General features: G+C 44.4%; 1 protein-coding gene across 4 annotated transcripts; it reads right to left on the minus strand.

Annotated features, from left to right (window-relative positions):
* Positions 1-532: 532 nt before the first annotated feature.
* On the minus strand, positions 533-18961 carry DLGAP5 (DLG associated protein 5). 4 transcript variants are annotated; one of them, XM_009955516.2, is made up of 18 exons: positions 18721-18961; positions 17183-17385; positions 16663-16755; positions 15620-15704; positions 13425-13529; positions 12197-12267; positions 10258-10553; positions 9759-9880; positions 9547-9676; positions 9072-9157; positions 8300-8460; positions 6698-6790; positions 5216-5435; positions 3816-4065; positions 3405-3462; positions 2081-2246; positions 1675-1724; positions 533-655 (listed from the first exon to the last, which is right to left on the minus strand). In XM_009955516.2, the coding sequence occupies exons 1-18, from the start codon at positions 18959-18961 to the stop codon at positions 533-535; spliced, it is 2553 nt and encodes an 850-aa protein (XP_009953818.2). The 4 variants fall into 4 exon arrangements, with proteins under 4 accessions (XP_009953818.2, XP_086319282.1, XP_086319281.1 ...); XM_086463156.1 differs by having other exon boundaries at positions 9547-9672; positions 9752-9880; XM_086463155.1 differs by having other exon boundaries at positions 17174-17385.
* Between the last annotated feature and the right edge of the window lie 7777 nt (positions 18962-26738).

Here is a 26738-nt window from a genome sequence, read left to right on the forward strand (position 1 = left end):
AGTGCACGGGATACCCGAGCCTAAGGGCGCACAGGCACCCTCACAAGAGTCGTTGGGTACGAAACAGTGCTTTGGGGGAGGCAACGGGCCGAGTCTGACCCCCAGAAGGTGCCCTCGCATCAGAAACAGGGCACAGGTACAGCTAGTCTGGTAGGCATCTTACCATAATAACTCATGAGACAAATAAGGTCAGGACAGAAGAGCTTAAAGATGAACAGTTTTACAACTTGAAGTAGACAGGAAATACATGAAATTATACAAAATAAAAATATTTCCAGCTGTAGTTAGAATAGGCAATCATTGGGTAGAGCAGGTATAACCAAACACCCCGCTACCAACACACAGCGGTACTTCCAGTGCATAACTGCACCATAAAACGTTACAAAATATTTTAATAAGTTCCACGACAAAATACTGCAGGTTATTCATCCTCCCAAAACACAGTTCAAGGGTAGCTGACTGTATTCCAGATACCCTCTTTTTTTTTGTTGTTGTTAATATAATTTACACATTTTGAATTTCAAGTCACTCTTCATTTTTCCCCAGAGGGAGAAAGAGGAGAAAACACAATAAGGTCACTGAACGCTTCAGCTGCTGCAAACTTCTGGGCTTGGCTCTTGACCGGGGTGAAGGGAAGCTCAGCGTCCAGCATGGGCTGTGGGAGCAATCAGAGTGGGAAGTAAGTGGCTGAGGAACAGTCACCTCCTCTGCAAACCATCACTGCAACGACACACAAAACACACCACCAGCGAATTCCCTTTTCGCCAGTGACACCCGGGTAAACACCAAGTACTGGCGGGCAACTGCGCGCGTACACGAGGTGCCTGCCCGCTTCAGAGGCCACCTAAACATCGTGGGACAAAAACGAGCTGGAAATGCTTTTGAGAAGGGAACAGGAGCAGCACCCTGTTCTCTTGCCTCTCTCGGTACTGTGGACACATCACAGCTTCAGAAGAAGCGACTGTCAGAGCTGAAACCTGCAGCGATTCAGTAGATACAAGCCCACTGAAACGTGCTCGCTGATGTACGACACCGTCTCAAACCAGCAGCCACAGGTCGAAATCCTGTAAGGACCATGACTTTCCTAACAGAAATTTTGCAAGTTTATTTCCAGACATAAAGTAAGCAGGGAACATGTGGTCCGTTTCGAAGACGCTCATTACTTAAAATCAGTAATTCATATTTTAAAGAGGTTTTTTCACAAGACCCAAGGAACTCTACCCCCAAATTCCTTCAACAATTTGAAAGTTTTAGCACGCCTGCTTTTCCCTGGAGAGTCTTACTTCCCAGCTCTAAAAGTTAAAGCTATAAAAAATGGGACAGTCTTGAAAAATTCCAAGGAGAAAGTGGAGGAAAAAGGCCAGGTGTCCATTCTGTTAATAAATATTTACAAGGAAATGCGCAGGAAGTGTAATTTAAAGGATCAATTTGATAAAAACCAGACATTCTCCTGTTACAAATGTCTCGATTCCTCCTACACTAATCGTGTGCAACAAGGGATAACGGCGTGAGCCCGAGCAGGGGCACAGGAACTGTGGCTTGTGTTTAGAGTAAGTTACGTGAATTGGCTTGATAACACCTTACAGAGCTTAATTTACTTCGTGCAGCAGCTGATTCTGCAGGAAAGGTTACATGTAGATTGCCTTAGCCAAGTACCCCTGAAGGGCAGCTTACCATATCAAAAGGATTTCTGTCAACGGGTGCCAAATCGCTAAATGAAACACCTGAAAAATAAGAATATTTCATTTTTTCACAAAAAAGCTGAACACACAGCATTGTTTTCTGCATTTACTGAAAAAAAAAACCCTCCCAACCCTCAACTGTCTGTATTTACTTCAAGCCTTTCTTATTAGCCCTCTCCTTCACGTATCACACGGACACTCCACACAAAAACCCAGGGGCACTGTTCGCTCAGGCACCACACGTGTAGGTCGTGCAGGAGGTTTTGCTCACAGCGTATACACAGATCAACCAAGCTACAGCGACAGCGATTTCCAAGAGAAACGTTGAGGCTACCCTAAAACTTCAGAACAAACATAAGGCCCCAGCAACACCACACAAGCAGCTTTAAGTCACGCACCTGGTTGGAGTAGTTTTGGTTCTCCAGACCGAGCAAAGCCAGTCTCTGTGCCGGTCCCCTTCTCCGGGCTGCACATGACAATATCTTGCACTTGTTCTGCAGCAGATAATTCCATCTCTTCTGCGCCATCCCTTACTTTGAATTCACTGCTAGAATTTTCCAGCACCTGGAAAAAAAGGAATTTTCACTGTTCCTAGCCCTCCGAGAGGCCAAGATGTCTGGAGCAGCCGTATTTGCTTCTCAGAGAGCCAAAAGGAACGCATCAGTGAAATCAGGCAGATGTGAGGCAGTACCTATGACACCAAGAAGCTTTCTTAATTTTCTTTTTGTCTGCAGTAAAAGGAAGTTCGTCAGGGTGTGAGTTTACAGAAACCAGCATGTCCCTGCTAGGTCAAACCAAGCCCAGGCACCCAATGCGCAGGTTTTATGGACAACTGAGGAGAGACAGGGTTTTAACTCCAGCCACCATACAAGGGACAGGCAGGACACGGCTTGCAGCTTAACACTGTGATCCATTTCCCATGAACTATTTCCCAAACACCCCTGTAAGCCTGGTAACCTCTTTGAGGGTATAAAGGAAGTTCTTCCACACGAAAGGAGGTTTTTGAGTGCCAAAAACATTCCGACGATGTTCTCTAATGAGTCTTCCCTGCAAGGAAAACCTATCAGCAATACTGAAAGTTAAAGATTACCACAGTTTTCCCCAGAGGGCGACGTCACCACCAAGCGATCTCTCACTTGATAGGGAAAGGATGAAGTAAAAGGCATAAGAACAAATTAGTAACCAAGGCTATTTTTTTTAAGGCTACTCAAACGTAGGCAAGTCACCGAGTCCTCAGACATTTCAGGGCACGGATTTCTGAGCTCTGATACTATACACTGCTCCTGCTATACCTTTAAACAATATAATAGCATAATGCTCTGTGTCGGCAGCATGAGGACCCAGAGGGCTAAATACTACTGTGGCCTTTAGCCTTGGTCCCCAAATGCAAAAGCATCTAAAAAATAAAAAAAAAAGAAAAAAAAAGTCACACTAGAAAACAGGTAGTGGACTTCAAGGACCACTGCCTGCCCGAGCAACAAGTGTCACCATACAGCAGCCACCAAAAGATAGCCCCCAAAGTGCCAGGCAAGGACCCCAAATGGCAGCAGTCCCTGTCCGTGTCCATACTGAGAAGGAAAAAGCACCAGCCTGAGCATAGAGAAGAAATCTTGATGAGGATTTGATCAGAACGCCAAGTGTCTGGGGCTAATAAAAAGAACTTTTTTTTGTCTACTAACAATCAAATATATAAAGCACACAGGTGAACTATGCATGACTTACCTCAGTTCCCTCTGCTGTGCCAGCAACGGGACAGAGCTCTTCTGCAACTAGGGAAATGCTGAAAGAGAAACCAAAATGTTTCCTCAATCGCCTTCATCAACCACCTTCAATCGTCTTTGGAATCACCCAACTGGTCTTACAATTTGTTCTGCAATTACACTTGCTTGTTTGGCCCTGGTCAGCCACATCAAATTCTCTAGGCAAAAATAAACTTCTATCCCAGCAGTGAAATTACATTTGGGGAAAGCTCTTAGTATTGGCTTGAGGGAAGGAAAAGACACAAGGACCTTGCAAACTTTATGACTGTCAAATTGAAAGGTAACACTTAATGGGTATTAATATTAATTCTTCCAGTTAAAACAATACAATTATTTGTACAAAGTTCATTAAAAGCTGCCTTAACGTGTCTACCTTTGTTCAAGAAAACCACCAGGGAGTTTTTCCAGTGGGGAAGTTTCTCCAGCGGGAAATTGGTGCATTTTCAAATGTTGTGCTGGGTGGAAGCCTTGGAGCACTGGTGTGGGTTGTTTTGCAGTTGTATCCTCAGGGTCACAAAGAATCGAGGGAAGGCTCTGAAGCAAAGCTCTGCTGGATGACCTCGGAGTTGCCAGTCTTTCAGAGGTCCGCTGGGAGGATCGGCGAGGTGTCTTTGCAAGCAAGCCTGGAAAAGTGTGTTTAATGTGTCATTACTACAGCAGTTTCCAGAAGATTAGATGAACCGTTTGCTTGGCTTCTAGCTAGTAACATCGTTTTTTCCTGCTTGCTCAATTGTCTTGTACAAATGTTTTATTGAAATCTTATACACGCTGCAAGGAGGCATTGAGAGGAGGTGACAAGAGCAGGTTGGTAAGTTACCAAACTACCTTAACTCCAGCTAAGCGACTTAGGAACGACTATCCCTTCCCCACGACCCTGAGATAATGAGCCTTGCTGTTCTTATTAAAAAGTCCAGCTGGTGAGAGTGTCATTGATTTCCACCTTTCACATTAGATCACTTTAATAGAATTAAAGAGACACCGATTCAGAAGTGATTCTTACAACAGATTGTCTGCTAGAGCTTGCTCAAAGCTGTTCAGAAGGTCTCCTCTACTGACAAGAGGCATATGAAAAAAAAAATCGCTAGTCTTGTGATGAGGAAAAAGACACAAAAAAATAAATGACAAAAAGTCAAAGTCAAGTTACGAACTAGAAACGGGAGAGAGGCAGAATGGCTCCAAAAAAAAAAAAGCAAGGATTACTGCAAATACTGGCTTCACAGATAGCAGTAAGATAGATACTGAAGATAAAGTTGTATTTTGAGCACCTGCTCACAAAACCCTATTAAACAGCTTTTGTAACAGCCCAGAATATGCTACAATCTCATTGAACACGAATACAGATTATGGGTATACTTTACTTGCAGCTTTGAGGTCAGCACTGCAAGAGATTTAGTTAAAAAAAAAAAATCCAATTCCTGTCTTACAGCTGGAGGACATTAGCCTGCATTGCCTTGGGTGGATGGGTTCGTCAGCTAAGTCTGGGAACACTCAGGTTAAAACTTCATTGTTAAACACACACCGAAAAACCACGGACCAGCTGCTTCTACCTCTCTGTCTAAGCAGAGATTTCATGTTGCCATAATCACTCAGATCAGTACATTCACGTAGAACACTTTGGATCCCTGACGTAATTCACCACTAGCTGAACTATTAATTATGTCCAGTACTGGAGTTGTACCCAGTCTAAACAGTGCAATTCCTCTCCCCAGTGAGACTGGTTAAACTCTCTTCAGTACTTTCAGGTCACAGAAATCACGGTTAAGCTTCACCCACCTGGAAAGGTTTTAACAGGGCTTTCAATTCTGAAAAATCCCGCTTCAAAAACCACCGTTTCTACTTGTGGTGGTTTCTCCTGATGGGTGCAATCAACTGCGCCGTCATGTTTCATTTTATCCCTCATAGCTGCTTTCACAGCAGCAAGCCGGTTTCGGGCAGCAGCTGTTGCAGCTGCTCCCAGCTTTGGTTTAGACACTCCATTTGGAACAGTCTTCTTCTGAAATGGTAAGAAAGTCTGGGTCACGCCTGGAAGCTTTGGACAGAAGCAATTGCACGTGAACATGCACGGAACTGCTGGCCACACACAGAGACCACAACAGGCAAGAGACATGCTGGAGACAAGGTCTCCGTTCGCCTCCAGAATCTCTCGGACTGCCAGTCAGCTGTTAAGGATTTTCCCTATCTGCAGTTCAGAAATCCTCAGTCCAACTTTTTTCTAACAACTCCAGTTCAGGTTTTTGAAAACCGTGGGATACAGGGACTCCTAGTGGCAGGGAGACAGAGCAACCGCAGGACAGACACCAGCCGGCCAGTGAAGGCTCTCCTGGCATTCAATTCTACAAAGTTTTGTGCCTTGTACCACCTGGAGGGTTCTGCCATTTGACCTGCTCTGGGCGAACCTGCTCTAGCAGGGGGGTTGGACTAGGTGACCTCCGGAGGTCCCTTCCAACCTCTGCCACCCTGTGACTCTGCTTGAGGGGCAGCTCACACCGACGACATTCCTTTGTTTCCCGTGCCTGGAGTTTCTTATCGACCCTCATATCATGTTCATGATTAGCTGAACAGTCTCGAGGAACTGAACGGAGTTTAGGCAACGTGAATGTGACCTGATGCTCAGTCACTAGAAGAAATGATGTATTCCAAACCAAAGAGTAGATACAATAGCTTACATTGAAGCTTATTTTGCAACAAGCAGTAACTTATTTTGGACAGTGTCAGATCCGTTTGTGCTCAGAGAACTAATGGTTTAATGCTACCCATTGTCCTGTCTTTATGGGACATCAGTCTAATTCAGCACTCGCTGCTCAAAACTGGCAGCCACTGCCAAATTCCTGTGTGGTTGCCTTTTCAGTTAAGTCAGTGCCAACACCAGCGGCCCAGATAGAGCGTTTATCTGAAGGGTAAATTCCTATTCTAAATTCAACGGATTTGTCTTGCTAGCAAAGACTCCCGTGACTCCAACAGACTCACTGTTAATTCTTAGTTCTAATCTTCCCTGCCAAGGGAGGCACCTGGCATTACAAACACCAACTAATACAAGTGTGCTTGGGAGATGCAAGGCAGAAGGGTACATCCTGAGAGGAATTTCACTGAATTTTTAAGCACTAACATCTAAAGAATCCAGATGAGTAGGCCTTTAGAAGGAACTTCCATTTAAGAAGAGTACTCATTACTGCAATAGCAGCTTACTTTTTATTTTAGATAACACACTGTTGCATCTTGATGCCTGAGAAGACCTGCTTTAGGGGCTATTCATACCTTGACAATTGCTTTGCTTGGGACATCAAGTGGTTGCCACTCATTGTCTTGAAGCTTCTTCAGATTATCAAATTTTTTATTCACATCTTCAATCTATTGGAAAGCCCACAAAAATCCAGGTTTAATTTTCGAGATTTAGGAGATTCGCGATAGAACAGTGTCTCATAAAACCAGATAACAAATTTAAGCACAGTTAGGCATTTAGGTACTTTTGCTTTAAATACACCAGCAAATTAGAACACCAACGAAGGCAAAGCCTTAAATGCTGTCATACAGTTAACACAAAGGGTATGTTAACGCACACAAACTTCAGATTAGAGGACAAGTCTGGTCTCATTTCTGTAGCTTAGAAGTTAGTAGGGGAAGGATAGAGCTGTTCAGTAAGATCTAAAATGAAGGAGCTGGTTCGCAACCTGTTCTCGTACTGAACTCCAGCACTTTGACAATGGTTGCATTTAAAGAACGCAGAACAACACCTTGAGGAAGAGTCTTTATCCAACCAAGCACCGTGAGGTAGGAAACACGCCATGCAAGACTATCTGCTCTTTCGAGCTGCTGGCCTGAACAGCCTCCTGAGGCAGTACATCCTTGCTCGTAACGAGCTCGCTCTGCAGCGTGACCTCCTCCCCGACTGACAGGCAACACCACAGCCTTGTTCTCCTTAGGCTTTGCAGGGGAGACCCTTGCCCCGTTGGCTGGTAAGGCCATACAAGGCTTATCGACCTATAGCAGACCAGTCACCGAAGTGACAAGTCCTTGACATCCTTCCTGAAACTCAGGGAACACAAACAAAAAGCACGTCCAAAAAGGGACGGAGTTAGCAATGCTGTTACTCTGAGTTTACCGAAGGGAAAAGGTGGGGAGGCTCAGGAGAAACTTGAGCTGCTCCCAGATACAAGAGGTAAATGCTGGTTTTCGAGTTACTGGTTCTAGCCAAGTCCACCTCAAACATCTCTGAAGAAGCAGATCAAACCCTTACGCTTTCTGGAAGGAATTAAAGAGCTAGACTAGAACCTTAACAATAAATCCATCTTTGCATTTAATTTAACTAGCCACAAGTTCCTTTGTTGAATCCTGACCTACAAATACTGTCGAGAACCCTTTTGATAATTTAGAACATTGTATTTCATGCTGAAACCAATGGAAGCATCCACAGAGAAAGAGAGATGAAGGTTTTCTACCACCTAAGCTCACTCCTAAATCAGGTTATTCTAGTTTCTGCATTATTCTCATACTGAAGCACGGAACCCCTACTTCTCAAGGGAGCTCCAGGATTTTCCAAGAGCTCACAGCTTTTGGTCCAGGTAGATGTTGTGACCGCATCCTTACTCCAAACCAGAATAAGACTTGGCTACATGGCTTCATGCCAGAGAAAAACAAGATACAGAGGCCCCAAAAAGACACAACAAACTGGTCCACGAATTATAAATCACAGCACACCAACTGGTTTTATTCACTTTCAGAAAGTGTTAAACAAGGACCTGCATTTTTCACATTAAAAAAAAAAAAATCAGAATCTGACCATTCAAAAGTAGTTTCAATCCATTGTTCATAAACAGCCCCATCAACGTTATTCGAGTAGGTTAACATGCAAGTACATACCTGAAAATGAACCATATCCCAAAATCCATCTAAGTCCATGCACGTTGTTTCTTTTTCACCTCGTTTAAATTCACAATTATCCACCAGTCCCTCAAACTGTTTAAACCTTTCTGCTATGAGCAGCCTTGTCTGACCAACTGTGGTGCGAATGAGATCTTTAGCTGATAGGAAGAAGAAAACGATAAAGAAAGTACATCTTGGCGTAATCCATCATTCCACAATTGATTTAAATAAGTGTTTGAAGAGCTGGGAATTTGTTTACTGTTTGCACTATGCTCATCCATCGCAATACAGTTCAGACGGAGCACACCTACCCACTGAACGGCTCTAAACTTGCTTCTTCCAAAAAAAATGTTACAATCTCTAAGTCTTTAGGATAAGCATTGATGAGCCACCTTCATTTTTGAAGATAAGGACACTTATTCTACATTAAAACCTAATTTTATTTAAAAAAACCCCAATCACTTGGCTGAAGTTCATACATTTAAAATACACTTAAAACTAACAACACAAAACCTCTTTCGATACGCACTTGGCTCACTTTAGCATCAACCACTCTCATGTCAAGTATTACACACAAGTTTTAGTGTTGGGGGCTAAAGCACGACTTTTTGTCTTGAGGCAGGTACAGCTCTCAACTTTATCTAACATCACTTTTACCAAGCACTGTAGACAGTGCTATTATGCAAAAATATCCAGATACAGGTACTTGCCTCTGTCCCCTTCAGTTACCATAACACCCCTTCTAGTGCCTGTTCCAGTTTAGTCTTACCATCCTCTGGAATGTCCAGCTCAAATTTTCCATCCCACTGGAGGCACTGAGACATCAGCCTCTCTGTCTCAGATCGAAGAATGTTTCTAAAAATAAAGGGGTAGTGAAAAAATGAGGTTTTGGAGATTTTTCTAACGGCTCTCGCTACTTGTGACTGCTAACGGTTACTATCCTTTTGCTTTCAGAGAAGCTACAGCGCCTGTGAGCAGAAGCCAGGAGATGGTTTTAGTTTGCTGACTGGCTGAGATTTCTTTTTTGTTGCTTTCAAGCCTGTGTTCCTCAGGACAAGGTGTTAGTCTCCAGAATATGATATCCTTGGCTCACACTAACAACAGGGAAGATAGAAGCGTGTGCCTAACTCAGGTCACTGCTGACAGACACCAACCACCACAAGCTGATCTTTCCAAGATGTCTCGTCACCCATGCGAAGGGCCTCAGAACAGACCACAGGCAAGCGAAACCGATGAACACAAACCTGAAATAGGGCACATCATGCTCTTGCTCTCTTATATCATCTGACTTCGTTCCAAGTGCTGTTGTATCTGTAGAGACAGGAATTGTTTCATTTGATCTCTGAATGGAAGTTTTCTCACTTGCGTCACTTGCTGAAAAATATGGAAGGCATTTGTTCAGAATCTGGTGAAAACTAAAAACATGAGGACAATAAACTAAATGTGAACTTCCTACCTGTTTCTTCTTTCAAACTTGTAGTGGTTTGCTGTTCTTGAAGGCCTTCACCTGCAGGTGAAACTCGACTTCTTAAATCAAGCTCTCGTGCCTTAGTTTCACTGGATTTTTCAATTATATTACTGGAAACAAACACAAAGTACATTTAGAGTTAAGACACAACATCAAATATGGCCAAACACATAGAAATGAACAATTTAGAAGGCAATTCTAGAGAACTCAAGCAAATCCTTTTAAAACGAATAAATCACTGCACAGAAATATAGGGCACAGTCCCAGATATACGGAGCTGCTCTACTTCTAAAGCACAGACAGAATTACAGATCATCGCTGTCTTTGCTGTGGTATTAAGTCCACATTTCAGCGATGACAGCACCATGATGATCAGGTCTTTCAACATCACAATCACACAAGGAATCTCTCTATAGAAAGATGATGTTTCCTGCATCATCACAAACGGTTCACTTGCATTTTAGACCATTAGAAGAAAGAAGCTTACGCTGGAGATTTCGAGAAATCCCAGAAGGCATTTGGTGTCAAAAACGCATTTGCCCTAGAAGGAGTCATGGGTGTAACTTTGTAGCTCACTAAGCCATTTAACGGCTGAAACACAAAGTTTTGAGGTGCAAAAGAGCATGTTCTGGGCCTCCCTGGAGGAGAATCGGTTTGGTTTTCCACTGAGGTCAGCTCCTGTCCAAGTTCCACTGACGCTGAATGTTTAGAATCAGCTGCAGAACCTTTCACTGCTGGATCCCGTTGAGCGTTTTTATCCACCTCGCGTTTAGAAGGAATGACCTACAACAGCACAAATAGACAAAGTGAACACGACACGATCGAGTCAATGAAGTGTTTACTACAGGCATGGGCTGAATTGTAACCTGACTGTCCGAAAGCCACTCGTTTCAGGTAAGGGGCTTTCTACAACAGCATACGTCTACAGAAGTCGCGATTTACCAATAGGCCCGACTGGTTTTGATGCCTGCAAATCGTTCTAGCAACAGGGATAGCACTTCACTACGAGGAATGCAACAATCCACCCAAGGGGCCGAAGTAGCAGAGCACCTCACCTACCAAAACAGTAATTAAAATCAGCAAATGCTTGCTCCCACTGCTAGAAAAAAATGCTTTAAGGTGATAAGCTCCTCAAGAGCAGAATTGCTGGCTCCAAATCCAACTAGGCTTGTTGAATCATCACAGTTTATACACATATTCTAATCCAAAGACCAAAGAGCAAGGTAAAATAAGCTGACAGGTGAGGAATGCAGCCCAAGACAAGCGCAGTCAGGACCACAGAATGTCATTAAAAGAGGAGAGACAGTTAATCAGTAAGTTGAATCCACATTCCTACGAGATGAGTGACCAGATAGTCATACAGAACACATTTCTGAGGTACCTATATCGAGATACTGTTAGCTCAAACCAGCCAGAAGAGCTTAGATTGTTTTCCAAGAAAACACGCATCTTCAGGCCACTGAAAGTCTTGTTATACTTTAGATACCCCTGCTTGGAATGCAAGCCTTGAATTCAACTTTTAAGACACTTTTTGTAACGAGGTGACTGAGGTTACAGCAAGCGTTTGCCAACTGGCAGTGCGAAACAAGTCCTGCCTGTAAAGAGGTGCTTATCTAAGCGAAGATACCAGTGCCCCTCACCTCCCGTCAGTGGTGGTGCGTGACTGCACCACTTTCAAGACAATACTAGAGCACAGCTGCAGTTGTGGAAACAGGAGCGGAGATGGGAGGCGTGAGGGAGGCACGAGGTGACAGGGAATAGTGGAGGGCAAAGGAGGAGAAAAATCATTGACAGTTCTTGCACAGGACTGTTAGCGCATGAATGCACAGGCAAGGTGTTTGGGAACCTGGGCTGGAGGGCTACGAGGAACCCGCACACCGCTGTCTCTATGTAAGCTGCGTTATAGCAGTGACACCAAGGACCACAATGACTGCCTGTAATTACAATAAATCATGTCTACCTTGCAGAGAATAACATTGCCAGCTTTGTTCTTTGGTGGTTCAAAACCTAAAAATGCATTTATTAGCTTCAAGCGTCTCGTATCTTACCTGAGCAGGAAAAGGATACATTCAGAGTATGTTTCCAAAAGGAATGAACTGCACAAAAATCACAAATGCTGGATAAAACCAGCAAAGCAGGCCTTTTTTACTAGAGAAAACATCAGATATATGTCACGTACAAACTTCTTGTCTAACTTAAATCTAGATCTCGATCAGTGATCAAGTCATCCATATAACCACTAAATTTGATCTTAATTTTTAAAATATGGCAATATAAATACAGACAGCTTCTTCCCAAAAATCTAACACATTAGTGAACTTAATACTTCTATGCTTGAACACAAGTATATTTGAGCTACAATTACACTGTTATTGGTTCTTAAATCAGTTTTACTGCTTTTCCATCTCAAATAGTAAACGACCTACCTCCGTGGTGTCAGGTCTGACTGCTTTTTTCTGCTTGCCTACATTTGCTGTCTTCCTCTGTGACTGGTTACCTAGAAAGAGAAAACCTCCCAAAGGTCAGAAAGGCATCGGATTAAGATAATCTTTCACCAAAAGATGGCCATAAAAGCCCAGTGGCTAAAGACAGGGAGAGACTGTTTTGTTTCTTGAGTGGGTGGTGGCTAAAGGGCAGACACCTAATTGCAAAAGTTCATTCAAAGGAACACCTAGCCTGGGATTTAACAGCCTATTAAGCACTGTATCACCTAGAAAGCAAAGCAGATTCACTAAGTCATTAGTCTTGAGATGTTGTCATATACTAAAAGCCACCTTATTTCTTTAAAGGCTGAAGAGACAGTGTCAAGCCAGTTTGAGTCCAGATTTTTAATTTCTATATGGCATAGGATTTCCGTTGGTGAATTGAAACTGATACTATCAAAGCTGTGCTTTCAGCCTAGGAGCTGACTTCTGTCATAGATAACACAAGGGACTCTGCAAAACACTCTAGAGAATGTCCTGAGAACTAGAATATATACTAAAAATTTCCCCTTCAGTAACCATCATGTTCCCCTATTCTAGTAAACAGGCAAACATGGACAAAGAGAAATTCCTGACCTGAAGAACACAGGCTCTCATCTCTTCCAGAGGTATCTGTTCCTGATCACAGGCTTAATAATCACATGTCCTTAAACAGCGAGACACCAAACTGGCAAATCTTTTCTAGTTCTGGTTTTGTTCTTTCAGTTTATAATTACCATATGGATATTGATGCTCCACACTGATGGATTTTATGGGAAACTGTCCAATGTTGGTTTCAACACTTTGACTTGCAATAGTTCCAGATGAGTTTAAGTGATACAGTATTTAGTCCTTTTCTTACATGACAGATTGGCACGATTTACATACAGTCTATCTATTCAAAGGAGGCAGTTACACAGCAGAACATAGTGTGCCAAGACAGTTCAGAACAAGCTGATGTGTATCTCTACAGCACAACAGTGTCCCAGATAGGAGCGAGATCCTAAAGACCACAGAGCTGTCTTAGTGTATCATTTGATAACGAGCCTAACAGCAGCACCAACGTACATACACTGTTTCCAGTGCTCACTTATCCAGTACTAGATGCTGTCTCCTTACAGCACACTATTCCAGGCACTTACACAGCAGCCTGGAGCTACACAAGCAGGGCTATACCCATTGCCTCACTTACCAGTAGTAGCAGCAGTAGCTGTTGTTTTCAGCATCTGCCTAGCTGCAGAGGAGGCTGCTCGGGTGATTCTTACATTTGAGGCTGTCTGGACTGCAGGCTGCAACGCTGTAAGAAATATTCATTCCAGAGATTTCAAGCTTAATAAGGAGCTGCACTCAAGTAACATAACTGAGCGTTTACCTTTCGTAGAAATCAGAGAAGTCCACTAGCCATTATCAGTTGCATCAGTTTCCCAGAATCAATAGGGTTTGGGCTTTTTTTTTGTCAGTTCAGTGCAAGCAGTGCTAAACATGGACAGCACAGCTCGGCCTTGGCATCAAGGCAACGCTATGAAGGATCTCGATTGAAGAGGTTTTTGTTGCACAGTATTACCTCCAGGACCATCAAGGTCCCAGTGCGCTAGATGCCGTGCACAAAGTTTAAGGAACCCTTCTTAATGTTCCCTGCAATCAGAGTCAACATCAGCCCCAATTTACAGATGAAGCTTTCTAGACTACTAACTTGTCGTGGTTATTTGCACAGCTGGAAGCTTAAGCAAACCATCTGGCTAACAAAGTGATGCCCTGGTCAGTATATGAAAGCATTCTAAGGTCTGAATTCAATGTAATCTAACAATGTGTTCTTAAGACGAATTGCCCCTGAAATATTTTATAGAAGATGACAAGTTCATGCACTGTATTACCCATGTTAATCATCTTCATCTTTCTATTTCAGTACTGTTTCTAATATCCTTCGAGAATGATAGCATTCATTTGCACAGAAGAATTTCACAGGAGCTCTTTATTTCATACCCTCCCTTTCTACATCTGCCTGAAACCCAGTAGCCCCACTTGGTTACTGTTAAAGCCATTCGTGTTAATGTCAAGCTGCAGCTCTGTGGAAGCTAGAGTGACAAGCTGGGGAAATAATTACTAAATAACCATAACATTTGATGTATCCAAACATTCACTTCCCTAACATTTTTATACTGTGTTTAAATACATACAACGCATATTCTTCTTTCAGCACAAAAGGAATAGTCAAGTCTGGCGGATGACAACTTTTCAAAAATGAAATGTTTTAATTGTTATCTCAAACACTAATAATGGATCTTTTCAGTATTCACCGAAGGCAGTATTGAAATTTATTTAAATAAACGCCTGCCGCTTGCTGGTTGAATTAAATTAATGATGCAAAAGTCATTTCACTCTGAATTACTGAGTATCTTGCTTTAACATCAATGTTCCACATGACTTAGCCTTATCTACTTAAGGCATGGACATCACTGTGCTACCAGGAAGAATTTCTAAGCAAAAGTATTCTACTCCCTTAAAGGTGGCATGGGTTGGGTTTGTTGCTGTTATTGTTTTTCTTAAGGAATTTACTTAATTGTCACATAGAAAGCGACGGATACAGAAGCAGCTGTTGTAAAACAGGTAAACATAAGATTGTACTCGTTCATGGAAGAAGACCATCACACTTTTACTCAGTTGCACTAGCGTGCATCAGAAGTTTGGGCTCTCGTCTCCAACATCACATGCCAACGGGCTTTTACCAGGCTATCCTTTTCCAAACCTCTTTCAACGCCGATTTACACAAGCGGTTTCATTGAGAGACAACAGACAACAGCGTATCTGCTGTATAGACATGAGAAAGAGCTCACCGAAAATATTTACACCTCATACAACCAGCTCTTTTTCAGGCTACCCACAATACTAAGGAAAACTCACACTTTACTTGTGTTAGCTATTCCTCTTTCCAGGTGAGGTCACTTGCTCTTCTATTATGGCAGCAGCTACATGTGACAGTCTTCACAGAGACAAACAGAAAACTCTGCACAGCTCCAGATGCTCGGGCAGCTGGCAGTCACGCAATTCTGCCTCCAGAACCTCTTTCTTCTCCCTCTCCTAGGGTGCATAATCAGTAACCAGGACAGCCAGTGCCCTGCATTCCATTTCCCCCAACCTACAGAGGCAACAAGTACCTGCGATACCTAGAGCCACACACTTCACTGCCTGCCGGCTCTGCCCTTGTCATAGAGTTGGTAGGAACGGCTGTCCTGAAAACTCACTTCCTACACCCAAAAATGTACACCAGATCCCGTCTAAAGACGTTCCTTGTCTCCCCCCATAATGTCACAACTACTAATTCGGAAAAAATCCCCACCCAGCAGCATCCTCTCAGATTCAGATGTAGGGATGATAATACTTTCATACCTTTCCCTTTTTCAGCTGCTTTGTCTGTACCCATCTGTTTACGCCCTGCTAGCGTAGGGCGCACACCATGCCCGTTGGCACAGACCTACAAAAGAAATGAGGTTTTTTTCGTGAAGTATCAGATTTCCAGGAATTAAACAGCCTAATTTCTTTCCTCATCTTTCTATCCTAGGCATCAGTACAAATAGTTTGGCACACAGGGCTTTAAAAAGTGAAGAGAAATTAAGGATAACTAAAATAGCTCAGTTTAGACATGTGTTAACGTGCATTATCCAGCTAATTATGAATTTGTCAGAAAAAGAATGAAAAAATACTTAAACAGTTTCAGTTTACTATGAAACTAGGTGCCAATTACTGCCACATCTTAGTACATATTACGTGTTTTAAAAAAGTTTTCAGGGAAAAAAAAATAATCAATATTAACTCAGTTGTCCCTTTGTAAAGTTATGACTGGAAATCCTTCAAATGCATTAAAGTTCCGTAAGGCAAGATTGCTGGATTTGAAAATATAGCTTCTTTTACGGATCACTGCTGGTGAAATTGCTCAACAAAACCTACTTTTTTTATACAAGTAATAGCAAAGGGACTGCCAAGACTCACAGTAAAAACATGCCAACATGGAAATGATTTTTGAATGAAGAATGAACCGACTCTATAATCTGCATTCAGGACAGACCTTCTGCATTCAAGGGAGATGCTCTGGTTCCCCAAGCCAAAACCAAAGCATGTAGTAACTTCAGCCTCACTACTACCGCCGCACACATTTGCAGTCCCTGCTGACGACAATATTTTGTATTAAAACCTGATGCAGACGATCTGTGCACTTTGTTTGCACTGACCTAATCAAACTCTCTGTAGCTCAGCTCAGCACAGCGTCGTCTTTCAGCTTGCTGAAAGCTTTTCTGATCTAATTTGTCTCTCTCACCAAGACAATCACAGAGACAGCATTCGACTTGTAGGCGTACAACCCCGAGTTACGGTCTGAAGGATAACTGCATCCTTTTGTCTAAATTTATCTGCTGAAGTTTATATAAAAAACAAACCGTAGAGGGCTTAGGTGCAGCTGGGATCACCGCTTTTTCCTCTTGGTTCTTAGCCTTTGATCGCGTAATCCTCCCGGAGAAAGCAGGAGGTGCCTGGAAACATCCCCAAGGAAACAAGAGTTAACATACTCCTTTCCCCACCCCCAGCGCTGTTAGAGTGGGCAAGAAGCCTAACTGTGAACAGCAACACGCCCATGCAAAAGGGGTAAAGTGTGTAATTTGAAAAACTTTCAAAGTTAAGCGGACTGAATCGGAAGAAGTTACCAGTTCTAGAGCAGCTGAGATGAATCATTCCAGTTTTTGAACTGAGAACACAGCCATAAATACAAATATCAACATATCACTAGCACTGTTTCCAGCTTTATTTAATAAAAAGAGCCAAATTACTCCCTTCTTCCTTATTATAAAGTATTTAAAAACCAAAATGTTTCTTTGGCATAACATACCTACATTTGCATACAAATTTTAATGTAGTACACTACATACACTTCATGTAGATATTTAATATTACTCTTATTACCTTCTCTCTTGGCTTCACTGTCACTGGATCTTCAAGAGAAAGAAACCCAGGCACAGTTGGTCTGTATAACCCAACTTTAAACACACCCTTTTTCGCTTTCTCTCTCTGCTCTCTCAGTTTCCGAAGTTCCTTTTCTTCTTTATAGCGCTGGAGCATTTCCTTGCGCTCATTCATCTGCTTGGTGGCTGCACTGGTCGGTCGCTCTGAAGCAAAGACGGAAGACAGACACATTACAAAATCCTGGAAATGTTTGAGCCAACAATAAGCAAGACAAAATTTCAAAAAAAAGCTTTTCCAAGCTAGAAGAGGAACGTACTAAGTCAAAGAGCAGAAGACTGTCTGGAATCTGTGCTGCAAGTTTCAATTAAAGTCTTACAATGCAAATACACGGGATCTATCTTGCTAAAAGCTTGAATCCTTGTCGTTGTTTTAACCCTTCCCACCAAAAGGGTATTCAGCAGTAAATTTCAACTTACAACTACACCTCCCCAGCTCTGCACCTGAGGGACACTGTAAATTCATAGCCATGTTGCAGCGTGCAGGCTGCTCCTGCCAGGTTAAAGCGTTACCTTTAATACTAGTAACCTCGCAGGAACAGCCTGTACGCTATAAAACTGCTCACTTAGTTTATTTGTACCAGCTTCTCTATTCACACACTTGTAAAGTCATTGAAAGTTGAGGGTTAGGTCAGCTTTAGATACCAAAGTCTGCCTCAGGCTGAGAATAAATGAGGCGGAAGTTATATGAACGAACAAAACCTCAAAGTGATGCCAAACTCGAATTACATGTTTATCAGAAAAATAATAAAGTTCAAATGTATTGAAGATAATCAAGATATAAATCTATTAAATTTTATATTTGACATAATTCCATAGGGAGTGCACTCCCTCCTCCAACAACCTTCTGCTATCAAAATACCGAAAGTGTAAATATTTCTAAAGAAATCTGTTAATGTTTTTAAAGATTAACTTAATTCCTTGCACCACAAGCATCCCGGAGAGGCAGGAAGGGAGAATTCTGTATGTTTGCAGGCCCTGTTTTCTGGGAGGAAAGACAAGTCATCAAAACCTAGCAGTTTTAAAAATAAAATTATACTATGCATTTATAATTATATATACTGAATTATGATATACAATTACCCATTTCCAAGCATACTTTAAGCACCTGACAGACACCAGTTATATGTTAGACGAGAGTTTTAGATCAGTTTTTTACTTCTTGAACGACAAAGTAATCATTAAGAGACTTCCCACTGAACATTAATACCAAAATGCGTTCTTCCTTTAGCTGCTGCAGACGAACCGGAGCAAAGCCTCAGTCATACCACTGGAGCAGTGAGGAGAACAAAGCCGTGTTAGGACTTTATTTTCTTCATTTTCTTAAATGAGGAGAATTGGTAGTCATTGGTTTTTAGATTGCAAACCTTTTCTTCAAATTAAAATGTTGACCACAATGAGGTTCCTGTGACCACGTTACTAAATCTACTTAAAGACATTTTTAACCATTTAGAAAAAGCTTTCTAACAAGTCCTTACTTACTCTGTTTTACACTGCCGTTCTCTTGAGCGCACATTTCACTTGTCTCATTGAGCTGAGAAATGCCCCTCTCTTTGGAGAGCTGGACGTTGACATCCGCCAATCCAAACTGTCTGCCCTTTTCAAACAACTTGTGTCTGTTCTCCTTTTGAAGCATTGATTTCCTGCGGGCAACTTTGGTTCTCAGGGCTTCCGTACTCAAATCCTTTTTGTATCGACTGGCAAACTGGGAGGCAGCCGCCATCTTGACGACCCTAGACAAAAATGATAACGATTCGGAAAAAAGCTGTCATGGTTTGTTTTGCCCTTTTCATTAGAGTTTGCACGTTATGAACAACAAGCCCTAGGTTCTTCGTTCCTGTATGTGTACCAGAGAAAACACAAATGACAATTTCGGTAATGAATCTTCATTATTTCTCTTGATTTTATGCATTCGAGGGGCTAGTTTGTTTGTTTAGCCGTCAACCTGTGTGACACAGAATTAGCAGGGGATGATGTGTCCCTGCCAGGGATGGGCCTGCCTGTTTTCAACTCAGATGTTTTTCACGTTAAGGAGACAAGCAAGTAAATGACAAGGTTGTAGGACAATACTTGGAAACGACATTGCCACTGAGCGTTTAGATTATACCCTATCTGATGGCAAGGCGTTGTTGTCACACAGCAGGCTACTTGGCGCTGTTTCCCAACCGAATTTCCAGGATGCAACTGCTATACAACAGCATTTATTTCAAGCAGGATTTCTCCCTAGTTTTTTAACCTGATGACTGAACACAAGTGTGTTGGTCTGTACACGCTGTGCTAACAGCAAGGTGAAAAGCTCCATCGCCTGTGTTCCCCTGAAGCCTGTCTTGTCAAGGGTTTTCATGCTTTCTTCCTGGAGAGAGGTCAGGACCACTCCTTGCAATTGGTTTGTCTGCCACCTCAACCAGGGTCTTCCAGAAATCTCATCTTCCATTACTTACAGAAAACAGCTTTACAGTAAGGAGGGTGACACCGCTAAACTAAATACCCAACAGTTATTCATTTATCAGTAAACTGGCCATTTACTGAGGTTCCTCATTTCAAGACAGCAAGCTTTGATCAAGCTAAAGGAATCACCAGGGAACTGGACTGAAAAGATCAGCTTTGACTATGGGTGTAGAGGATTTCTTTTAAGAAAGAAGAAAGAGTTTACTCAATCCCCTCCCCTTCTATTTCCTACCAAAAGCAAACAACTCCAGCAGCCTAACTGAAAAACCCAAATGTCAGAAGAGAGTACCAAAAGAAACAGAAAGAGTACAGAAATAAGTAACAATGTGCTCTGAAACTGTGTATACTTATGGGAAAAGCAAGTAAGGAGAGAATCTGAGCTATTTTAAGGAGGAATACAGACAAAGTCTGTTCGATACCATCACTGCTGGCAGTGGCAGCTCCTTGTGCCTCACTTCACAGCAGTATTTATGTACCAAGTAACTTGCATAGCACCAGCAGTACCTGCACAACCATCTGGAAGTGCTTGGAATAGATACTGGAGATAATGTATGAGTCAGAAAGCTAAATGGGTTTATTTTGTTCCCCCCCCCCCCGCCCCCCCAATACATTCAGTGTTGCAGGAGAGCAAAATGGTCAATGGCAGTTAAACAAGCGAAGGGGAATAAAAATCAGAACTCAAATCAGAGACTGGATCTCTTCCAGATGTTCCTGAAAGAGATGGTGCATATCAGCACCACCTGATCTGTGAATATCTTAGGTTTCATCCTGCATCTTACATTCCAGAAATTCATTAAAGATGCCAGCTAACTAACAATGGTTGCAAATGATCAGACTAACTCTACTGTAGTTCACAGGTCGTATTTGCCTTGCTCTACATTTAAGTGATTAAGGAAAGTTAATTCATGAGCATCTCCAATAACCATCTTTGAACGGCTCTTGTTAGTAACTCCCACGGTATTACAGAAAGCCACAAAGAAAACGGTTAATGGGAATATCTCTCTCCTATCTGCCTCCTAGAAGCAGGCTTTTTAAGCCCAGTGGATGAAAATCATTCCTAAAAGCAGCAGCTAGCATTAAGTCTCTACACTCCTCCTTTGTGGAGGACAAATTCCCTAAATTTACCTTAAACTTGTTCTCTAAGTACAGCAACAGTCCTTTCAGAGTGCACACGCAATTTTTAATTCAGTGCCTTGATAGAAGGGCACATACACTACACCCACAGAATATATATACACGCATTGTTATCTATCAGGCAAGCTTACAGAAAGCTGCATCTGCCTTAAACGGTGATAAACATCTAAAGGATTTTTATGCTCTACCTGCTCTTCGAACAATATGTTCCTAGTTATCGTAGTGTAAGTCCACTCAAGGCCTTCTCCCATGAACAAGCCTCACGAGCAAGTGACCTGTGTTTCAGTAACGCTGCAGAAGAATTCACCTGACGCTTGCAGAAGGCAAATATAATATAAGCAGAGACACAGAGAGCGCTCCCCACACAGGTATTGTCAACTCCCGTCCCAGCAACACAAGAGATCGCCCATGATCTCCGGGGGCTCATTCAAAACGCACGCCATGCCCCATGACCCAAGCACCTCTTGAGGACAAAGCACCCATCTCCTTTTCTCCCCGCGTTCTGGTTTCTGAGCAGCACCTGGCCCGCACAGGAGTCTAAAAGATTAACTGGGATTTAAATCGGCATCCGTTCAAGACTGGTAGCAGGACAGGGGCAAAGGGCTGCCCACCACCTCCCAGCCCCCCGCTTCCCACCGCGGCTCCGAAGGGCCGCCACACGTTAGCGCGTTCCAGGCCGGCTCAGAGGGCGGGAACCGCTGGCGGGCCCCCAGGACCGGGCCCGCTCCCACCCCCACCGGCCCCCCAAACCCCGCTCCGGCCCCGCCATACCTGTGCCGACCCCCGCCGCCGCGATCTCCTTAACGCCCACCCGGCAGCGCAGCCCGGCCCGCCTCACTTTCAAATCTCACCTGGCAGCGCTCATTGGCCAGTCGCGGCCCGCCCGCAGGCTCTCATTGGCCCGCTCACGGCCGACCGTTGATGGGCAGCGCCGAAATCCCGCAGCGGGCTGTTTATTGGTGGCCCGTGCTCGCCCCTTTTGTTTCTCATTGGCTACGCTCAGCATTTCCCCTCTCGCACTTGCCGCTCATTGGCTGGCGTGGTGAGGGAAGCGAGGCCCGCCGGGCGCAGAAGGCCCTGAGGGGCCGCGGCCTTCCCCTGGCGTCCCGCCCGCCGCGGGGGCGCCGTTCTAAGATGGCGGCGGGGTTACCTGGCCGCGGAGGAACGGTCTGGGCCGCAGCCCGGGGTGCGGTGCCCCTCACGCCCCTCGGGGGCAGGGAGAGGCGCCCGCAGGCCTCGCTCCGCCCTCCCCAATCTGTGGCTGTACCCCGGTGACCGCGCCGCGCCGCTTCCTGAGGAGCCGAAGCCGGGTTTTACGCAGGCTTTAGCGGGCCCGGGGTTGTGCCGAGCCTTTGCTGCCTCTGAATTCTCTGCTGTTATTTGCTGTCGTACCGACGCTCCGGTTTGCTGTTTGTGTTTAACGCGATTCTCACGCGCTGGGCAATTTGTTTATAAAAATCTGCGAAATTTAAAAGTGCAAAAATGCTAAGGAAGAGGCCAGCCACTTGGTGGCACTGCGAAAATGGAGACGGCATTTGAGGAAGGAGTGTTGCCAACGGGGAAACTGCTGAGCAGCAGGCGCGGTGGTGAACGGTGGAGGGCAACATAACTTGCATACAGCCCCAAAATGCGGGACCGCCATACGGCATGACAGTAAAAGTCGGTAAATTTGTATATAAACGCGATTTCAGTGAAAGAAGACAGCAGTAAGTGGATTAAAGACCATTCGGGTGGAGTTCCCCACAGTAGTGATCAGTCCCGTGTCCCTGGAGAGTCGCTCTGGGGATCACGGGCTGTAGCAACCAGGGAAATGTCTGTTCCCTGGACAGACTGCCAGGGGTTACAGCGAAGGTTTGCAAACTTTGGACATCCGAACTAATCCTACGTGCATTGATTTACTACGGGACAATCGAAGATTAGTACGGAGGGTATTGACAGCTGCCAGGTTCCCCAGGGTGTGAAAAGGATCCAGGTAAACCACAGAGCTACAGGAGTTCCTATTTGTGGAATTCATTGTCCAATCCAATGCAGTCCTCGGTGTTTGCTGTTCTTTGTTACTCCCCTTTTTCCTCCCAAATCACTGCGATTTGAGGGCATTCAGCAGTTCTACCTTATGATACCAGGATACAGTCCAATAGCGTGAGCCACACTGAACCACAAGTTGCAGGGAAAAAATTACTTTAGGAGTGTCTTCTTTCCAACCCAACCCCCTTTTTATCTTAGTGCACGCCTGCATAAGGAATCCTTCATGCTGAAACACTTGTTTGCTCTTCGGAGCACCTGGACTGGCGCATTTGCTGATTTCCCACTCACGGGGATGTTGATACTGAGTTTAGGAACGTGGCTGCGCTACGGCCGGGGCTTTAATCTCACTGCCACAAACACCAACGTCGGCGGTAAGGCCGCGGTACACCCTTCCAGGCAGGCTGGTCCTTGGCAGGCTCGGGCTCCGCCGTGCCCCTTCGCTGGTTGTTACCTGAGCTAGCTGGGTTAAAGCCAGAACGGGTTTCCTTAACACGCCTTCCACTAACAACATCTAGGTCACCACAAGGATTTGAATAACACCGCGATTTAAAAGTATTGCAATGTCACTTTAAGGTAAAACACGGTAATTGGGTGGTTTTCAATCCAATTCCTGATTGCTACTGATTTTATCGAGTCAAGAGGAATAAACATATTACCATTTAATAGACATAAACGTGCAATATGAATATAGAAACTCATTATCCTGTACAGATATTATACACGCCTGAAAGGTTAAACCTGTCGTTCTCATCCAGTCCTGATGATTTTATGATGATGTGCCTACGTTTTAGCCATTGAAGCTTTGAGAACCGATTTGAATTTACCTCTTTCTTGACAATATAACTATCGTTATCGGATACATTTTGTACCGAGGAGACCGTTATGTGGAAATCAGCTAACTTGCTCTTTCTCCTCTTTGTTCGTTCACACGGGATATTGTTCTTTGTGAGGGTAATTCTCCCCACCCTTGCGTAAATGCACCTCACTGAAGAGCAATACGGAGCGTGTAGCGAAACCTGTCTCCAAATTTAGCCCTGAAATAATTACAATTTCTGACTATGTTTTTGGTGAAAGTTCAGGCAGACGGGGTGACAACGCTGCAGCCCGCAGCGCCACATAACTTGCCCCGTGCCTGGAGCCAAAAAAAAAAGCCTCTGCAGGCAAACTGCTGTGTGCGGAGCGGCAGCCTGATGCTGCAGCGGGCACGGAGTAGTCCTCCTGCCAAATTTACTCGATAACCTCTTCATCAAGCATTGTGCAGCAAAACGATGGCGCGCCACGGCGCATTGGCTGCTCCCACTTCTGCTTTTCATCTGAAGCTGGTTTAAAAAACCACAACAAATTCTAGGAGCAGAAAAAAGAAGCTAAATTCCTGTCTTACAACAACTAGGAAACGCGGTTAAGCCTTCTGCTGCATTTTCTTGCTCTTCATTTTGCACAGTAGCACGTTTTTAACAGGAGTGTGAGACAGCCACGTACCCAACTGCTAATGCCTGTAGCCTGGGAGGGGAGTATGGTCCGAGCAGGCAGGAGAGATGGACGTTTGGCCTCGCAGCAGGATGAGCTTGGAGAGCGTCTTCCCTTTCCTGGGTATTTGCTCTACCTCCTGGATTAGCACAGACAACAAAGGCCATCAAAGGCCACCCCAACTGCCTGTGGTGTTCAAGAGAAATCGGAAACCTGGCTCTCCGTTCCGCCAGAGAGCACCCACAGACTCCTAAACCCCAGAGATGTGGGCACAGCACCCCGAGCTGATGGGACACCTGTGCACTGGCCACGCAAAGCGAGTCTAATACCTCCCTTGTTCGAGGTTTCCTGCACCCAGGTCGCTGCTCCGTAGGTTCCCACTCACCCTTGGGAGGTGTCTAACCCTCTCTGGGCTATAAATAGAAAGACGAGGTACCCGACTCTGGGTATTCCATTGCACTCGGGCTGCCTGACGCCTAGTAGCTAGATGTTGTAGCACATTTCTGAGCTTCCAGCTTTCACTGGAGCTCGCCTGAAATGCCAACTAGCCATTTTACAATGCAAAGTACAGCTGGAAACAAAGCCCGAGTAGTTTTTCTCTCAGCGTATCTTTACATCCTCTGTTACTTACGGTGCGTTTACACCGAACGCTCCCTGCTGGTGCAGACTTCAGTCAAAACCCCGCTCGAGCACTCCAGGTGAAAGCATCCTGCAGCTGGTTTCGTCTTCCAGGGCCCAAAGCCACATTCTTAAGGAAATCACATCTGTTTCCAGACAGACACAACCCTTGCTGGTTTTCTTCCATGGGGAAGAGGGGAGTGGGAATTAACCCAAGAACAAACGCTGGATTCAACCATAAGCCACCGAGACTTTTTGGTGTTTCCAGGGCCCCTGGAGTGGGTCACTTTGGGTGAATTGTACTTTTATCCCCTTTAGCAAAAGGAGATGAAGAAACCACTTAGTGGGGTGGTATTAGATGATGTTTCAGCAGCGTGAAGTAGGTTTCTGATTGCGTCAGGCTGGGACCACTGAGTTTTCATTTGAAAGGAGCATCCTTTTCCCTAGCTTAGACAAGTCTTCTAGTATTTTACCTTGGCCTTTTTCCTCAGCATGCATCTCCTTTGTGCCTCCTTTGCCCAGAAGCAGAACATCTCCTAGGGAAGCTGGATGCAACTGCTGGAGCTCAGTGTTTCAGGGCTAAAGCAAATACAAAGGCAATAAGGAACCGCCCTGTTTAGAGAGTGCAGCACCACAAAGCTTTGAGGAATATGACCCGTTAATTAAGATGGAAACAATAAAAGAGCTGTAACGACTTGGTTAATCCTGTGTACTCTGACAGAGTTTTAAACTTCTCCAGGTCTCCGATAAGATAGGACTGGTTTTCTTTATCTATTGTTTTCTTAATGTTCAAGGCTACTGAAATGCGAAAGCGCCAGATGGCCATGTAAGCTAAACAACGTGCAAAATCTTTCTTATATTATCACTAAATGCCCTGGGGGGGTGGGGGGAGAAAGGTTGTTGTTTAATCATTAGAAGTCACTTAGCAGCAAATGGCATTTAGCTGTCTTTATCAACTTACAACGAAAGATTGGGTCTGTACTGTCCTGGGGCCTTTTTCGGGTAAGACAGGGCACATATTTCATTCCCCTTTAAGTCATTTGGCAGTATCCTGTGTGTCAGTGGCTATCACTGAGCTGTGGTATCACGCTAGTAAATAGTTGGGTTTTTTTTCCTCGTGCACAAACAAGTCACCTACACCAAAATACAGAATTTTCCCTTGGAACACGTGACGCTACCGTGTCAGCAGCAGCTAAATCCCGTTGTTGTTCTGGGGTTTTGTTACGGTCCAGAGGAGAAAGTACTGGAGGGATGAGGAACTGTAGGTTCTGTTTTCCGTCTTGTCACTGATCTAATATTTGACCTTCAGCAACTCCTTTCACCTCTGCTTCCCTCCCATCCTGACTTTGTATATCGCAGCCGTAGCCCACAGGGACTCCAGAGACTTTGGGAGATTCATCTCGGCCATCTGAGCCGCCAGGTTAATGTGATCCTGGGTCTTGGCTAATTAGCGCTGCCCCTCCTCAGGATGACTGCGGCACAGCGCCGTGCTGACACGCTTAGGCTGCTTTTTAGCTTGAGAACGGTCTCGAGGATCTTCTCACAGTATTGCATTACACAGAATAAGCAGCCTCTCTGCTGCTGCCCTCCTGCAGGTCAGAGAAACCAGGCCTTTTCGGTTGGCCAGCCCTGCGCTTACCCTGGGTCGTCCGTGGTCCCCCGCGGGGACCTGCATCCCTCCCCGCTTCCCTCTAAGCAGAAACAAACCGCCAAAATCTTCTTTTGAGGAGGGGGAAAGCTCCTTCTTTCAGGAACCCCTTAGGCTCAAGCTACCATCTGGTGCCACCACTTAATTCCCCTTTTCCCAA

The sequence above is a fragment of the Leptosomus discolor genome, chromosome 3, assembly GCF_034619465.1.
Source record: "Leptosomus discolor isolate bLepDis1 chromosome 3, bLepDis1.hap2, whole genome shotgun sequence".
NCBI lineage: Eukaryota > Metazoa > Chordata > Aves > Leptosomiformes > Leptosomidae > Leptosomus > Leptosomus discolor.

Excerpts from the sequence above, each read along its gene's own strand:
- DLGAP5 (XM_086463155.1), bottom strand. The coding sequence starts at position 18,961 with ATGGCGGCTGCCTCCCAGTTTGCCAGTCGATACAAAAAGGATTTGAGT. Across the intron at positions 10,554-12,196 it reads TCAGACCTGACACCACGGAG|GTCATTCCTTCTAAACGCGA; the intron begins GTAGGTCGTTTA and ends GTGCTGTTGTAG. Across the intron at positions 5,436-6,697 it reads CAAGCAAAGCAATTGTCAAG|AAGAAGACTGTTCCAAATGG; the intron begins GTATGAATAGCC and ends TTACCATTTCAG.